A 17819-nucleotide genomic window follows, 5' to 3' on the forward strand; every position below is an offset into this window, starting at 1 on the left:
CTATACCCCTGCTTTCACATAATGAGGCTACCCTTCTCCTTATCAAGGCAAAATCTTCTCCATGCACAAGTGATCCCATTTCATCCCTTCTCCCACAGACGGGGACACCTTCTCTCACTTAGCTTTAACTTCTCCTTGTATACTGGCTGCTTCTCTACTGCCTACAAACACGTTCATGCCTCCCTCATCCTCAAAAGAACCCTCACTTGATCCATCTGTTCCTGTTAGCTATCATCCGATATCTTCTCCTCTCACAGTTAAACTTGAGAAGAATATCTATTAAAAAAATGGCTCTCCTTTCTTTCTTCTTACTTTCTTCTTAAATCTCTACAGTCTGACTTTGGATCTTATCATTCAACCAAAATTGCTCTCTCTAGTTCCTAATGCCTTCTTTCTTTCTTTCTTTCTTTTTTAACAGTATCTTATTGTTTTTCAATTACATGTAAAGATAGTTTTCAACACTCATTTTTTATAAGATTTTGAATTCTAGATTTTTCTCCCTCCTTCCCCTTCCCCACTACCCAAGACAGCAAGCAATCTGACACAGGTTATACACATGCAATCATGTTAAACATATTTCCACATTAGTTATTTTCTGAAAGAAGAAACAGGAAAAAGGGAAAAGCCACAAAAAAAAACCACACACACATGCAAAAAAAAAAACACAAAAAAAGTGAAAATCATATGCTTTGATCTTCATTCAGACTCCACAGTTTTCTTTTTTCTTTTTTTAAATAAATTTATTTATTTTCAGTTTTCAATATTTACTTCCACAAGATTGAGCTCCAAATTTTCACCCCATCTCACCCCTTCCCCCACCCCAAGATAGCATGCATTCTGAATATCCCTTCCCCTAGTCTGCCCTCTCTTCTATCTTTTCCCCCCTTCTCTTATTCCCTTCCCCTTCTATTTTCCTGTAGGGCAGGACAGACTTCTGTACCCCATTTCCTGTATTTCTTATTTCCCAGTAGCATATGAAAATATTTTTTAAGCATATGTTTTTAAAACTTTAGATTTCAAATCTTCTCCCTCCCTCCCTCCCCACCCACCCTCATTGAAAAGGCAAGCAACTCAATATAGTTTATACATGTGCAGTTATGCAAAACACTTCCATAGTAGACATGTTGTGAAAAACTAACTCTATTTCCCTTAATCCTACCCTGCCCTCCCATTTATTCTATTCTTTCTTTTGACCCTGTCTCTCTTCAGAAGTATTTATAACCCCCTTTCCCAACCTGCCCTCCTTTCTATCATCCTCCTGTTCTCTTGTCCCCTTCTCTCCCTTTTTCCCCATAGGGTAAGACAGATTTCCTTACCCAATTGAATGTGTATGTTATTCCCTCCTTAAGCCAAATCCTATGAGAATAAGATTCACTCATTCCCTCTCACCTTTTCCCATTTCCCCTCCACTGTAAGAGCATTTTCTTTTCTGGGTTGGTTTGTGTGTGTGTGTGTGTGTGTGTGTGTGAGATAATTTACCCCATTCTACCTCTCCTTTCTTCTTCTCCAAATATAATCCTCTCTCATCCCTTAATTTTTATTCTCCGGATACGACCCCTTAATCTTCAACTCACCCTGTGCCCTCTCTCTATCTATCTATCTGTCTACCTATACATACATATAATTTTTTTCCTCCAACTACCCTAATACTGACAAAAGTCTCATGAGTTATAAATATCATCTTTCCATGCAAGAATGTAAACAGTTCAGCCTTAATAAGTCTCTTATGATTTCTCTTTCCTGTTTACCTCTTCATGTTCCACTTGAGTCTTGTATTTGAAAGTCAAATTTTCAGCTCTGGTCTTTTCATCAAGAATGCTTGAAAGTCCTCTATTTCACTGAATGACCATTTTTTCCCTTGAAGGATTAAACTCAGTTTTGCTGGGTAGGTGATTCTTGGTTGCAATCCTATCTCCTTTGCCCCCCAGAATATCATATTCCAAGCCCTGTGGTCCCTTAATGTAGAAGCTGCTAAATCTTGTGTTATCCTGATTGTGTTTCCACAGTACTTGAATTGTTTCTTTCTGGCAGCTTGTAATATTTTCTCCTTGACCTGGGAACTCTGGAATTTGGCTACAATATTCCTAGGAGTTTTCCTTTGGGGATCTCTTTCAGGAGGAGAGCTGTGGATTCTTTCAATTTCTATTTTGCCCTCTGGTTCTAATATCAGGGCAGTTTTCCTTGATAATTTCTTGAAAGATGATGTCTAGGCTCTTTTTTGATCATGGCTTTCAGATAGTCCAATAATTTTTAAATTCTCTCTCCTGGATCTATTTTCCAGGTCAGTTGTTTTTCCAATGAGATATTTCACATTTTTCTTTTTTCATTCTTTTGGGTTTGTTTTACAGTGTCTTGATTTCTCATAAAGTCACTAGCCTCCAATTGCTCTATTCTAATTTTTAAGGAAGTATTTTCTTCAGTAAGCTTTTGGACTTCCTTTTCCATTTGGCCAATTTTTCTTCTTAGGATATTCTTCTCCTCATTGGCTTTTTGGACCTCTTTTGCCATTTGGGTTAGGCTATTTTTTAAGGTGTTATTTTTTCAGTATTTTGGGGGGTCTCCTTTAGCAAGCTGTTGATTTGTTTTTCATGATTTTCTTGCATCACTCTCATTTCTCTTCCCAGTTTCTCCTCCTCTTCTCTTACTTGCTTCTCAAAATCCCTTTTGAGCTCTTCCAAGGCCTGGGACTGATTCATATTTTTCTTGGAGGCTTTGGATGTAGGAGCTTTGACTTTGTTGTCTTCTGGTTGTATATTTTGATCTTCTTTGTCACCAAAGTAAGATAATATAGTCTGACTCTTTTTGCTCTGCTTGCTCATGATCCCGGCCAATTATTTGAGTTTTAAACTCTTTGTTAAGGTAACAGTCTGCTTCCAATGTGGAGAATGTACTGTCCCAAGCTTCGGGGGTTTGTATAGCTGTTTTCAGGGGATACTTGTAGGGACCTGTACATTTTCAGTTCTTGCAAGGTAGTATGATAAGGGGCGAGGTGTTTACTCCTTTCCTGGCCTGTGCTGTGGTCTATTAGTGACCACAAGCACTCCTTTCTGTCCTGGGACTGTAAGGAAGGTTTCCTGTCTACAGACACTACAAGCTCCACTGTGCCAGTGCTCCTCCTCACCCCAGGACTCCCGTCCAGAACTGTGATCCAGATGCAAGCACAGGCAAAGCAAGAGATTCCTGCCTCAGCACTGGCAAAGAGATCCCTGCAATCCTTCTCTGATCAGCCTCTGGATTCCCCCTCAGTCTGTGGGCTGGAAGCTCAAGAAGCAGCTGCCCCGCCCCTCTCCCCCACCCCGGCCACACTCTTGGGGAATGGAGCTGAGACCCCGCCCTCCTCTCTCAGCATCGCAGAAACAGACTTTTCCCACTGACTTTCTAAGCTATCTTTGGCATTCGTGGATTGAGGAGTCTGGAAACCTCCACAGCTGCCCGCAATTCAGTCCACTGAGGCCTGCTCCAGGTTTGCTGTGCCCTGCGTGCCCAGGCCATGCTGCGCTCTGCTCCCAGCCCAGCAAGATATACCTTTCTGATCAATCATCCAGATTGTCTTGGGCTGGAAATTTGTTTCACTCTGTCTTTTTGTGGGTTAAGCTGCCTCAGAATTTGTTTAAAGCCATTTTTATAGGTATTTGGAGGGGTTTGGGGGACAGCTCAAGCAAGTTGCTGCTTTCACTCTGCCATCTTGACTCCACCCTCCCATAGTTCTTTCTCTGGATATGGATGGCATTTTCCAACAACACTTTTTTGGAATTGTCTTAGGTCATGGTATTGCTGAGAAGAGCTAAGTATCATACTTGATTATCACACAATGTTGCTGTTACTGTGTACAATGTTCTCCTGGTTCTGCTTACTTCATTCAGCATCAGTTCATGTAAGTCTTTCTGGGTTTTTCTGATGCTTTTTTAATTGCTAAATCCAGTGGCCTCATCCTCAACCTGGTTTAGTCTATCTGCCAAGCCAGTTTTATTGGGGTACGGCCACTGTACATGCTTCTTAGAGCAACAGGTGAGAGTTGGGTGAAAGGTGGATAAGCAGCCCTGAAAATGACTCGGCAAGTCCTCACACCAGAGGGGTGCTAACACCCCATACAGCCTGGTAGTTAAGTAAAGCTTGGGTGGAATCTGGGAAAGACTAGAAGCAAGTAACCCAATTAAGAAGTTACTGAAGTACTTCAGGACAAAGTCCACCACCAATGTAGTGGCCATGTGAATGGCCAGAAGAGGACACTTATATGAGATGTGGCAGAGGAAGAATCAACAAGACTTTGGTCCCTGACTGGATGTATGGGGGACAGGGAGAGGAAGAGGAAATCATCAAGAAAAACCCCAAGGTTGTGAACCTGAATGACTGGAAGGACAGTGGTGCCTTGTCAACAGGGAAGTTTGGGAGAGAAGTGAGTTTAGGGGGAAAGCAAGGTGCTGTTTTGGGCATTTTCACTTTGAGATGCCTGTGGGATATCCAAGTAGAAATCACCAGCAGATACTTGCTTATGCAGGACTGGCACTCAGGAGAGAAAGGAGGGGCTACATACATACATATCCAGATTTGGGAGCCATTTGCATGGAAATAATGAGCCCATAGAAGCTGAAGAGATAATCCAGAGAGTGTGTGTATGTGTGGAAAGAGAGAGACAGACAGAGAGAACATAGCCTCAGAGCACATACATGGAGCTAAGTAAAAACCAAAAGCTAACAGAGTCACGAAAACCAAGGGAAGAGATGGTCACCTAAAGAAAGGAGTGGGCATCAGTGTTGAACACTGCAGAACGCTCAGGGAAGACTGAGCAATAAACCAACAATTCAAAAGCCCTGTTAAGGATAGGAGACTGATTATTAGTAATGTGTGAATAAAGCATTAGAAGGTTTTTAATTTTAAAATACAAAAATACCTGTAATCTTCCCATCCACCTATACCTTTTTATGTATAATTTTCAAACTCATTCTTTTCCTCACTATTACAGGAAACTATAAGGAGAGAGAATACAATTATAAAGGGAAATGGCTATACAATGTTTTAATGACTACAACATCTTTTATTGTAAAAACTTAAGGCACCCTATTAAAATATAATAATACTATTTTGTGGTTGTCTCATTAAATATACATGGGTCTCTTTCAATTTTCACCTTTGGGTTTCTTCTTCCCCTCTACTATACTGACAGTGTTAATTTGTATTTGCCATTATTGTGACAATCCCATTCTTTATATTTGATACCCTCACACACAGACCAAATGTTGACCCTTTTCCCTCAAAATGTTTCTTCCACTCTTCATCTTTTTTCAAACTAAATTCCTAAGAAGCTAAAGGCTCCCTGATCACACTTTTTTTGTTATTTATATCTTTTGTTCTTCTGACACCTCTACTTCCAAATCTATTTGTACTCCCTTTCCCAGAAAGCCAGCCATTCTTCGTAACAAAGAATTAAAAAAAAAAAAATAAGAGCACCTGAACCAAAATCGAGTCTTCCCCTTTCAAACCTCCTCACCTCATAGCTATTGGCATTTTTTCCAAAAGGAGCAGAACTGAGTAGTAGAGAGTAGGGTTATTAGAACTCATGGATAAATTTCAAAAAGTGGGAATTATTGAAGCATTTTTATTTAAAGATGACTGGGAGAAATGGGGCACTGGTGGCTCACCAGAAGGCAGAGTCTAGCAGAGTGCCCCTAAGGGTCCTAGCTCAACCCTCACCCACCCCTTGTGCACCACACCAGCAGACCAGAACAGACAGTCATGGGACCCAGTTGTTCTCACCCACCAAGATTCCACCAGGATCTCTGCTTCCCAAAAGTACTGGACCTGGCTACAGGATGGACATGGGGCATTTTTAATTTTAACCTTAACTCCTAGGGTAATATTATTATTGATAATGTGATGATTAAAAACGATAGCTAGCATTTCTGTTGTGTTTTAAGGCTTGCAAAGGATTTTACATGTGTTATCTCATCTGATTCTCAGAACAACCCTCACAACAATCAGGTGCCATCATCACCCCCGTTTTACAAGCTTAGCTATTCCACAGCAACCACAATCCTTGTAGTTAAGATAGACAATCACCAGCCCTTACAACCTGCCCTGCTACTGTGCCATTGTGTCTCCCCCAGGCCTTGAATCCACCCTGCAAATGCCCCCTAAAGATCATCAGCCCTTTCCATTGATTCTGTGGCTGAACTCTCCTATGTGTGTTGTCTCTCTAACAGAATATGAGCTAGGCTTGCTTTTGTATTTGAATTTCCAGTGCTTAGTACAGTAAACATTTCAAAGGTGCTTTTCCACTTCATCTGTCATCTTTCATCCTTGCCACTGACTTTTTATCTTCTTATCACATATTTCCCTGATAAATGATGCTATAAATTAGATACTTCATAGAGTTGCTCAGTCAGCAATTTAATTACAAGGTCCCTTCTAGCTCAAAAACTTTGCAGGCTTCAAATACGATAGAATATTTTGATGATTAAATAAAACAAATGAAGTTTCTAGATTCATCACACCTCCAATTCCATTGTGCACATGTACATATATTCTTATGTGTCTTATAAGGTAAAACACTTAAATTTATCATTCTGCAGTATTTATCAAGACAAATCACATATCCTCTTTCCCTTATGCCTTAAATGAAATATAAAAACTACCTCTGAATAACATGAATAAGAGTTTCTCAAATTATGTTCTATAAAATCCTTGCACATCACATGATATAAATAGGGAGCTCCAAGAGAAATTTGAGTAGTATCACAGTTTTAGATCTGAAAGGGACATTTGAGATCATCTAGCCCAACCCCCTCATACTAGTACAATTTTCTAAAATATTAAATTTTTAAATAGCATACTATGAGAACATTTATGTACAGCAATTTAAAGAAAGTTACGTGAAATACAATGAACATATCAATTATATGAAAATAGGCTTAAATCTGTTTTGTTCTAAAATTTCCCTCTTCCCTCAATGATATTCTAAGTCCTCCAGGACCAAGGTTGTATCTACAAAAACATCATATGCAGAGTAGTGAGACATAGCAGATAGAATCCTAGGCTTCAAGTCAGGAAGATATGATTTATATCTAACCTCTGATAATTACCACTTAACCTCTAAAGCCTCAAGAAATTCTCTAGGAGAACTATGTGGATGGATTGTGACATGCAGTGATGGAAGAAGTTCCAATAATGGGTGTGCCCCACATTGATAAAAGCGCAAATACTTTACATGTATGACATATATCTCATATTTCAAGCCCCAAGGTGTTGGTGTACCTAAATCAGTTTGAGAATGACCAATATGAATAATTTTCCTTTTGGAAGAATAAAGTCTAATAAAACTAGAAATATACTTGGCAACTATTGTATATTTTGCCTGTGATGGCTTATTTTTGGCCTTGATAAGAATGAACATGTCTATTACTGGTAGGAACCTTGATGACATTCTCAGAGAGTAGCCGATTCCCTTCCGCTGACAGCATACAAGAAAGTTGCTTCTCCTGTGGACTGGGAAGCTAGAGACATTGCCATGGTGCTTCCAACTAACTTTGAAGATAAGGGGGAAAAAGCTGGTTCCTGATATTGTCTTCACCAAAGAGCTCCATACAGGTCAGAAATACCAACAGGTCACTCCATCAACACAACGCTGGGATCTGGCTCACTTTAAGATCCGGAAAGCCTGTCAATCAAATCTTTCTGGAGCAACTGATACGAACGTGTTGGTGGGATTAACCTTGGTGCTACACCGGTTGTCTTTGGACCATGCTCTGTTTGGGTCTTACACCTTTGCTCAATCTGTAGTAATCTTTGTCATCAGCCAATTAGTATTGTTGGCCTTTGAGAGCTCCTTATAAAAGCACTGCAGGAGCATGACTTCTTTAACTGGGCTCAATACATTATTTCTTTTTCTACTTACCCATTTGAGGGGGAAGGCAATTTAACAGGTCAAGTTTTTTTCTCTCCTTTCTGGGAATTTCTATGTTTGTGACCAACAATTTGTATCAAACTCTTTGGTTATAGTTACAAAATGAAAACACTAAGTAGTAACTCCAAATTAGATAGTTCAGACTTGACGCCAAACTTTTGATAGTGAGGATGCTCTAAGGTTGTTTTTAAAAAATCATGCTTGTTGGGGCACCTAGGTGGCACAGTGGATAGAGCACCGGCCCTGAAGTCAAGAGAACCTGAGTTCAAATCTGGCCTCGGATACATAATACTTCCTAGCTCTGTGACTCTGGGCAATTCACTTAACCCCCATTGCCTCACTTAAAAAAAAAACATACTTGTTGAAGCTCTGTAAACATGGGAATAAGATACACTGTGATAGAATTAGTGGAAAATCATCTTCTATTTTTTTTTAAGCTTGAAATATAAACTTTAAGAGGTTGAAGGGTTTTTTTGCATTTGAGCATCTGAGATCAATTTCTGTTGTATTCCTGACATCTAGTCTAAATCTGTCTTCATTATTTCTTTCAATATGTTAATTTGGGCTGTCAGTCACATACAAAATAATTCAGAAGCACACACAAAAATAGGCAGAAATTTAGCATTCTAAGTCAAGTTTTAGTAAATAAAAAAAAAATAAAGCTTATTTACCATGGAGCAGAGGAGAGGCAACATGGTACAGCAGAATACCCACTGGATATAGAAGCTGAAGACCTCTACTCAATCCTGACATTGTACAAACCTCAGGTGTTCTGTTTTCTCACCTGTAAAATGAGGGAACTGGACACAGGATCTCTACAATCCCTTCTAGTTCTAAATTTATCATCCAGTAAGAGTAGTAAAAAGCTATCTGTCTTTCTGTCTTAGAGCTGCACCAACACTCTCAGTTCCTATTATAATCTCCATGAAGGCAGGCAATGTCTTAGATCAACTCTGTATCTCTCCCATCAGCTAATACAGAGCTAGAAGAGAGCACAGAGATCTTGTTCTAGTGCCACAATCTCTTTTACAGACAAGAAAACTGAGGCTCAGAAAGCTCAAGTGTACACCTCTGTGAAATGTCAAAGGTCACAAAATATTAGGTAGCAAAAGTGGGATTTGAATCCAAGTCTTCCTGCAAACTCATACGTTTCAAAATACCACATCATAACATAGGAATAAATGAAAATGTAAAAGACAAAACTAGGAACAGATATCAAATTTAGCAAATTTTGAGAACTTAAATGACAGAAAATGCAATGGGGGAGGGAATAAGCATTCTGTAGTGTCTACCATGTATGGCCAGGCACTACGCCACATGCTTTACAAATATGATCTTGTTTGATCCTCATAACAACCCTGAAAGACAAGTACTAAAGGAAAAGAAAAGATTAAAATAAACAAATCTGTGTCATCCCAATGGTTTGTAAGGTAAGGCATAATGAATTTTTCAGGTGAAAAATATAGTTTTCCCTCAAGAACCACGCTTGTGTGGGGCAGTCTTAGAGGTCAGGGATCACAGATTTAGAGTTAAAAGGAACCTCGGAGGTCACATAGTCCAATCCATACTCAAAAAGAATTCCTGTTATAACAACTTGACAAGCGGTCACTCAGTTTTTGCTTAAAGACCTCCAAGAAAGGGGAACCGGACACCTCCAGAAAGCCTTTCTCACTCTTGGACATTTCTAACTGTTAGGAAGCTTTTCCTGACGGGCCCAAATCAGCCTCTTCGAACTTTCAACCACTGCTCCTGGTTCTGCTCTCTGGGGTCAAAAAGAAGAGACCCAATCCCTCCTATCTGAAGACAGCTATATTATTGATCAAGAAACATTTATTAAGTGCCTACTATGTGTCAGGCACTGTGCTAAGGGCTGGGGATATAAAAAAGGGCAAAAAAACCCCCTAACAAACAAAAAAAAACCAGTCCCTGCTCTCCAGGAGCTCACAATCTAATAGTCCTTCCTGAATCTTCTCTTCTCCAGACTAAAGGTGTCTAGTTTCTTCAGCTAAACCTCTTAAGACATGAACTCAAGCTCTTTACTCTCCTAGATGCTCTGTGTACAATCTCCCCCTTATCAACGTCCTTCAACTCTGGCGCCCAGAACTAAATAGGATACTCTAGATGAGGTGTTACACAGGCAAATAAAAGTGAGACTGACATCTCCCTAATGCCTGGAAGCTAAGTTTCTCTTAATGCAGCCCATGCTGGCATTAGGTTTTTGGATGCCACATCACACTGCTGACTTATACTGAGCTTGCAATCCATTAAAACCTTCAGATCTTTTTCAGAACTTCGGTCTAACTATTCTTGCCCAATACTGCACTGGTGAAGTTGATGTTTTTGTACTCAACATGTAAATACTTTTTCATTTATCCTACTAGATTTCATATTACTTAGGCCAATGTTCTAACTTTTCAAGACTTTTTTGGATCTAATTACATCTCAGCTTTGTCTTATCCAGTTTTGTCTTTATTCAGGCCACTGATAAAATGTTAAATAGCTTGGGAAGAAGTACAGACCCCTGGATACCGCATTGGAGATCTACTACCACAATGACATTGAACCATTAAGAATTACTCCTTGAGTTTGGCCATCCATCAAGTTCTGAATTCATCTAAATGTCCTATCCTCTAGTCTAGGGCTTCTTAGTTGGTGTTGTGTGGTCTGAGAGCATATGCAGTGCAAAGTGTGCATGCTCTGTGTTCAGAACCAAGGCTTCAGTTGAAGTAGCTTGAAGCAACACAGGCAAGCGCCGCCAGAAACACCTTGGATTCATTACGTGTTTGATTTTGAATTAATTTTTGGTCATTGTGCATTCAGAAACCTTTTACTGTTGCCAAACTTTTTGTGACCCCATATGGGGTCGCCACCCACAGTTTAAGAAGCGCTGCCTAGTCCACACCTCTCCATCTAATCCACAAGGATTATATGGGATACTTCTTCAGATTTGCTAAAATATACATGAACTCTATCTACAGCATTCCCTTCACCTACTAGTCTAGTAATCTTATTTTTAAAAAAAAGGAAATTAGGTTAGTTTGTAGGACCCATTCTTGATGAAGCCATTTTGGCTCCTGGTAATCACCATTTCCCTTTTTAGATATTCACCAAGCATCTCTTTAATGATCTAGTCTAGGATTTTCACAGGAATTAATGTCAATTTCATTGGCCTAAAGTTTGCAGAATCTGTTTCCTAGGATAAAAGTTTTCAAGTAATTAGTCGTCAATTTAAAGCAAGACAAATATCTTTTAAATTAAAAGTCTTTTGCTACAAATTTTCATAAAGCCACTCTGCATATCATTTCTTCCAATGACATAAACTTTCTGCTATTGAAAATGTTACTGAACAACATAAGTAAAGAGGTACCCCATATCTCCTCCTCCTACACTAGCTGCAGGAGACTACCAGGACTGTGCCATATAGTAGTTTCAGGATGTTGGGTGCTGGGCTCCACCTCCCCATGTCATGATGAGTCCCAGCAGGGGGCTGGTGGCTACCATAGAAACAGATAATTTTATTTTTCAACACGCATGTAAGGCTGAACACTAAGTACTAACATTTCAGTATATCGCTGCTGTGAACAACTGTTACCTATTAACAGCACAGGAGGGGGAACAAGCACCTATATAAAGTAATCAGAAGAATGCTCAACTGCAGGGAAGTTTGGTGTTCTTTATTGTCTAATGTGGATGTTAGCAGATCGACTCAAACAACTAAAATTGATTTTTCATGGAATGGTAAATCTGTTGTATGTCATATTAATTAAGGAACAAATGTTCCATTTTATATTTTATGTCTGTGAATATTCATTATACCTGCAACTTCATTTTCAACATTTCATGAATTAAAAATAGAGAAATCTTTTGTTAATTAAAATACTATCCATATAGATAGACTAATGTCTTTAATCAGAATATCTTTCTTTTCCACCTACTATCTTTTTTTCTGATATGAATTCTCATTTTCATCTTCAACCACTCATTTTCCCCTGGTTCCGATTTCTCAGAATATATACATGACCAATATGAAGTTCATAATATACCATCACTTTGAAAATCTAACCTAATTTGAATATACCAATCATTGAGAAACTGCCATAGAAATGGCCCAAACCTATCTATCTCTACATCTATTTCTCTTGCTTTCCCCCACCCCCCTCCTCCCTTGCTGTCTTTCCCCCTAAAAAAAAAAACTGTTGGGGGGGGGGTCCCAGGACTCTGTCCTTGGCGCTATATTCCTACAAATTATATTAAGAATTTTGGTCCATGTCATCTGATCCCATGGGTTCAAGTACCATCTATACACAGATTATACACAAATGCCCAGATACCTAATAAATCTACACTAAATGATCCAATTTTCTAGTTTGTTAATAGAAGGCCATAATAAGAGAACCTTTTAAAATTATATTAAATTTTGTGATCAAAAACATAAACATATTTTAAGACTTTTTTTTCTTCTTCAAGCTGAAAGCATTTTAAAAATACCTCCCAGACAAGTCACAGGAATCCTATCATTTATTCCAGCTCCTGTCAAAATGAATCAGCCATTTTGATGCTAGCTCCCCCTCTAAAACAGCTAGTGCTAAACCTGAAAAGGATTACAAAATATACCAAACAACTTCCAAATGAGAAATCTACTCATAATTTAAACATAACTGCAATCTTTAAATCTTCCTTTAAAATTGTAATTCTTTTAAAAGTGTAAAATCAGTACCTCAAGAAACGAAAATAATATTTACCTACAGAAAAAAGGTTAATGAAAACTACTACAAAACCACGATCATCTATCTTGAACAAATTCAATTCAATTCAATTTAATAAACTAGGATACAAAGACAAAGATGAAACACTCTCTACCCTCAAGGAGCTTACCTTTCACTAGGGGGAATAAAACTTGTACAGAAATAAAGATAAATGATTCACTTTAGGGTCACTATTTGAAGGAATCAGGAAAGGCTCTGTGTAAAAAGTTCTACTTGATCTGAACTCTGAAGGGAAGATTCTTGAAAATGGCTTAGCTTCCAGACCCATAACTTTAAGGTGAGGAAAACAAGTTATTGAAGTGGAGTTATTCAAAGTAGTAGGGTCCAGGTCTCCTGACTTCAGTAAGCTGTTAAAGTTACACACGATTTTAGCCAATATCTAGCTTTAAAAAAAAAAATCTGAACCATGGAATTAAGAGATTATCAATGTCTCACCCTTTTTTGATAAGTTGACTAATTTTGCCAAATTGTTTTGTTTTTTCTTTTCCCCTCTCTCTCTCTCTTTTATTCCTCCCTGTTATAAGGGTCAAGTCTCTGGGAGAGAGGAGGTACACTGTAAAGTACAAATAATGTAACAAAAATATCAAAAAAAATCATTAAAAAAGTATCAATGCAAATAGCCTCGTTCAGTATGCCTGAGTATAAAAGGGGGAAGGAGGGAAGGAGTGACTAGTGAAATTTTTCCTTTCTGATAAATAAGGATAAAGATTTTTGTTGGATCAGAATACCATGTCACATGTGAACAACAAATAGGGATGTGAAAGGAGTGGTAAAGCTAAAGAGACACAATTGTACAATACGGCATTTATTAAATGCCTACTAGTCCAGGGATAAAAGGTTATTTCTTTAAAATGATCAGATGTTAACGTCAAGATTTCAGTACTACAATGCTTCTTCTTTGGGGGTTAACTGGTCATCATTTGACGGACTGCGGGTGAGGGGTTGGGGGAACCCTAAGGGCTTCCCTAGAATAAGAAGTAAAGGGAATGGATGCTAAAACAGTCAACCACAGCGAAATCTTAACCGCCCAACTACCCCAGGAAGCCACGCAAGGTTTGTGGAAGAGCAGGGTAGTTCCTTCAGCTAAAGCCGCATACTGAGATCACCTGCCTCAACACCTGCCTTCCGACAGCTTTGGCTTTCAGGAGAAATGGGTCAGCATAGGAGAAAGCAGCACAACATAAAAGAGGTGGGAAATCCAACAGGCCCGAACAAAACCCTCGCAAACTTGGGGGGACCGCACGAGGAATCCTATCTGCAGGCTGCTCACACCTGCGGCGCCCTTTTGCTCACTCCCCACTTCCCTGCTCCTCCTTTTTCCAAATCTAAAACCAGCGGGTTAAAAATGCAGCTGCCGCCCGCGGCTCTGAACCCAATTTTCCGAATCTAAGGAGCTGGGACCTAAAACGAGGAGGGTGAGAGACAGTAGGAGCCCATGTTTTTGGAAGCTGAGGCATGGGCCTTGGAAGGTTCCCCGGGGAGGGCATGGACTCCCCAACCACGATGCTTCGGGCGGCCTGAGCTGCGCAAGCGCCCAAGCTCCAGCTGAGCGGCGAGGCCCAGTTACTAGGAGACAGTGACGCCAGCGCCGCGTCCGCGAAAGCCAGCCAGGGGCTGATGCGCGGGACCGCGCGCGGGTGTTCTGACTCACGAAAAGGGGCGGAGCAGTCGGACCGTACCAACCTGCCGCGCTCCCCTGCCTCCTCTCCCTTCCCGGGCCGCTCCTTGTGGGCCGGGACTACTCACCTTCCCGTCGCCGTGAAATGGGAGGCCCAGATTATTCCCGACGGGTTGGGGAGGCTCTTCGGCAGCAACGCCGGCGGCAACTGCCACAGCGGAGGCGGATTCATAGTCCGCAAAGGGGTTGGGGAAGGCCCGCTCCTCCATTTCTGCCTCCCCTCCCAAATGGAGCTTCAGCCTCTTGGACATGGTCTCGCCCATCTCAACGTCCGCCCCTCCCCCTCGTGCCACGCGCTCTCAACCACACACTCACACTCTCGTGCCGCGCGGCACGGAGGCCTGGCGGGGACAAAAAGCTTCCAGAGGAGGCAGGGAAAAGAGCAACGCTTTTGAGCCCGGGATATTAGCAAGCTCCTGTCCCCGGGCGTCGCCGCCTGCTAAGGAGAGCAACCACGGGCACAAAAGCGGGTGCTGCAACCAGCCAAAGGAAAGGGGGGGAGGAAGGGCGGGGCTTGCAGGAGGGGATCTGAGCTTCCCAAAAGAGGAAAGACGCCGGGGTCAGGGAGGAGAGCTGAGTCCCGAGCTCTGAGTCCAAACTGTGGCCGCTGCTTCCCGGCACATGTGGCTGCCTCTTCGTAGGGTCTACCTGCCCCCGACGGCTGCGCCTGCTAAGCCTCGGCGGAGGGACCCCTGCCTCGCTGCGCCCTAACACTGCGGGCACACCCTCCCCTTGGCAGGGGCAGCCCCGAGTCCCGGGCGGCGGCGGCGGCGGGCTGCGGGGCGCATCCCGGCTGCAGAGCCTCCTCCCTGGGCAGATGCGGGTGAGCCCCCGACGGGATTCCGCCGACCCGAGCTGCACCAGATCCAAGCAGATGCCAATCCCGAATCAGACTGGCGCCTCCGGGCCCCGGGGTCTGCTGCCTTCTGCAGTAGGAGCAAGAATGGTCCCCCACTCCCCGCGAGGAAGGAGACGTGCACTACGTGGGTACCCCGAGAGAACAATTGGTGGTCGTTCAGGGCTGGGCATGGGTTCCTTAGCAGAGCTGCGAGGTGGGGGAGAAAGAAAAGAACGTGCAGTCTTCGGACTCTCCCATCATGTGTCTGCCTTTATGGGCTGGCTACGGTCCCCTCCCTGCTAAGCCCCGGCTTCATTGACATTCAGCTTTCATTCAGACTTAGCTTCTGGGATGACTGTAGCACTGGCTCCGTCCCGTGCCAGGGTTAGAAAGAAACAGTCGCTTCCAAAGGGGAAAAAATATACCCAAACAGAGCGTATGCAAGGTGCCAGTCCGTCCGCTCAGATGAAGAAAGGAGGCAGGTCTTTGTTTCTGAGTCTTCGAACACCTAAGATTCAATGTTTGCCTCAGAGCCCATGCCACTTTCCGTCTCTTATTTCATGCCCCTTTGCTCCAAACGAAGGCATAAATCTTGAGCTGCAACCACACTCAGTCTTAAAACACAAGCGCATACACACAAACATTTGAACTGCAACCACAGTCTTAAGACACCCGCACGCACACATACACATTTAAGTCAGCCCCCAAATTGGCTAGCCGGTCCAAAAAAACAAAAAAAATCGCCCGCAGGGCGCAAACCATACAGGGCACAAGCAAACAAAAGTGACTTGTATTCACCTAATCAGAATAACTAGTTTAATAGCCTTTTTTTTCCAATCCTGTCTCCTCTTTTGTTCTTCCCCCCCCCCGAGTTATTCCTTTGAACCGAGGGCTGCAAGTTAAATTTTTTTTTGTAGCATCCAATACTAGCTCTGATATAATAATGGTTTTTGCTTTTACATAATATGCCTGCCTTATTTTTTATTCAATCCATGCTAAGGAGGCGAAACAGATTTCTGGACTCCGAAACCCAATAACAGAAATAGAAATGTTTTAATATCCTGTTTCTCTGTAATCTTTTGCTTTCTGGGCAAGGAACTTGATTTCAGCTTAAGGCCATCCATCCCTTCCTTTCTTCTTGGATTATGTTTCTATTTCCAACCTACAATTCACACAATTAAAATTTTAATTATTTAAAAATCTATAAAGTTTTCAATTTCCTTTACCATGAAATCCACTAAATGATTAAAATTATATGTACTGTTATGTACACAGTGTATTATAATAATGCTAGACATTGATAAAAAAAGTAAAAGCTATTTTACTCATCCCTCTGACAATACTGTGAAATTGTTTAACCACCATTCTTTTACTAGTTTAATAAGCTGCGACAGAACTTTAGTGATGGTTTGCTAGAGTCCAAGCAAAATAGCATTTGAATTTAACTACAACCTCCCACATCCCAATACACCATGAGTGGGGATCATGAAACTTACACCTGACCTCGTTTGAGAAAATAAGCACAGAAAAGAGAAGTGACTTGTCCAAGGTAACACAGGTGGTTGAGTCAGCATTGTATGCTAAAACAAACCAACTAGTTTATTTTCCTGTTTCCAAGTGTGATCCAGAAAATGCTTTACACATAGGATTGATTGTATTTTATCCAATTTCTTAGGTGAACCAAAGAAGGTCCACCATTGCCTAGTAATTAAGTAAGCTAAAATCCTATTTTGCCTGAGTCATCTAGACCCACTTCAAATTTATTGGGTATGCAAGGAGTCCTTCAATGTAGAACTCTTCCTTGCTTCATTTATACCTTAAGATAGTATTTGTTGAATACATCAACAAGAACTGGAAACATCTCATTAATTAAGAATTTAAAACAATTCAGAGAGATAAGTGAAAAGTTCAAAGTGGAAATATTTTAACTGAAATTAAGGTTTTTTCTTTCAGATGAAAAGCAGTCCATTCAATGTTGCCTTCATTTTCTTCTTGGATTAATAGATAAAAATAATATGCAATTGGGGCATAGATTGGATAACAGTGGACACTATAAAAATACTACTGAGTGAATTTGACAACATTTACGTATTGGTCTTCACTTTTAAGTGGGGGGGAACTTTCTTCTCAATACCTTATTTTTACAATTAATTTGCCTTTTAAATCTTTTTCCTCCCCTTGGAAAGGAAAAAAGGCAAACTTCAGTGCCACATTGTCTTTTTTATTACAAAGCACAGACTTCGAGACTTGGAAGGGACCTCAGTAGCTATCTAATTCAACTCGAAACTGAAAAAAGAATTCCCACTACAACCAGTAAGGCAAGTGATCAACCAGCCCAAGCCTGAAGATTTCTACTGAGTGTAAACCCACTGCCTCGAAAGACAGCCCTTCTCACTTGTGGATAACTCTAGTTATTAGTTAGCAAGTTATTCCTTGAATCAAGCCTAAATTGGGAACTTCCACCCAGCATCCATGGAGACGAACAAAACAACTAAACACTTGAAGACAGCTGTCATGTCTCCCCTCCTGCCCAAATTAAACAATTCTGTCTCCAACAACAAATCCTCATAGAATGTGTGCTGGAGACCTTTCACCATTCTGGTTGTATTCCTCTGAACATTCTACAATTTATTAATG

The 17819-nt window shown here is 41.1% G+C and overlaps 1 protein-coding gene across 1 annotated transcript in view; it reads right to left on the minus strand.

Annotated features, from left to right (window-relative positions):
• Window positions 1-15769, minus strand: part of LANCL2 (LanC like glutathione S-transferase 2) — a 56994-nt gene extending 41225 nt beyond the window's left edge. The window contains exon 1 of the mRNA XM_020981281.2: window positions 14413-15769. Within this exon, the coding sequence (XP_020836940.1) occupies window positions 14413-14607 (195 nt within the window). The 5' untranslated portion in view covers window positions 14608-15769. The remainder of the gene's footprint in view (window positions 1-14412) is intronic.
• Window positions 15770-17819: the final 2050 nt, after the last annotated feature.

This window comes from Phascolarctos cinereus, unplaced genomic scaffold (genome assembly GCF_003287225.1).
Source record: "Phascolarctos cinereus isolate Bilbo 61053 unplaced genomic scaffold, phaCin_HiC Scaffold_4;HRSCAF=312, whole genome shotgun sequence".
Lineage (NCBI taxonomy): Eukaryota > Metazoa > Chordata > Mammalia > Diprotodontia > Phascolarctidae > Phascolarctos > Phascolarctos cinereus.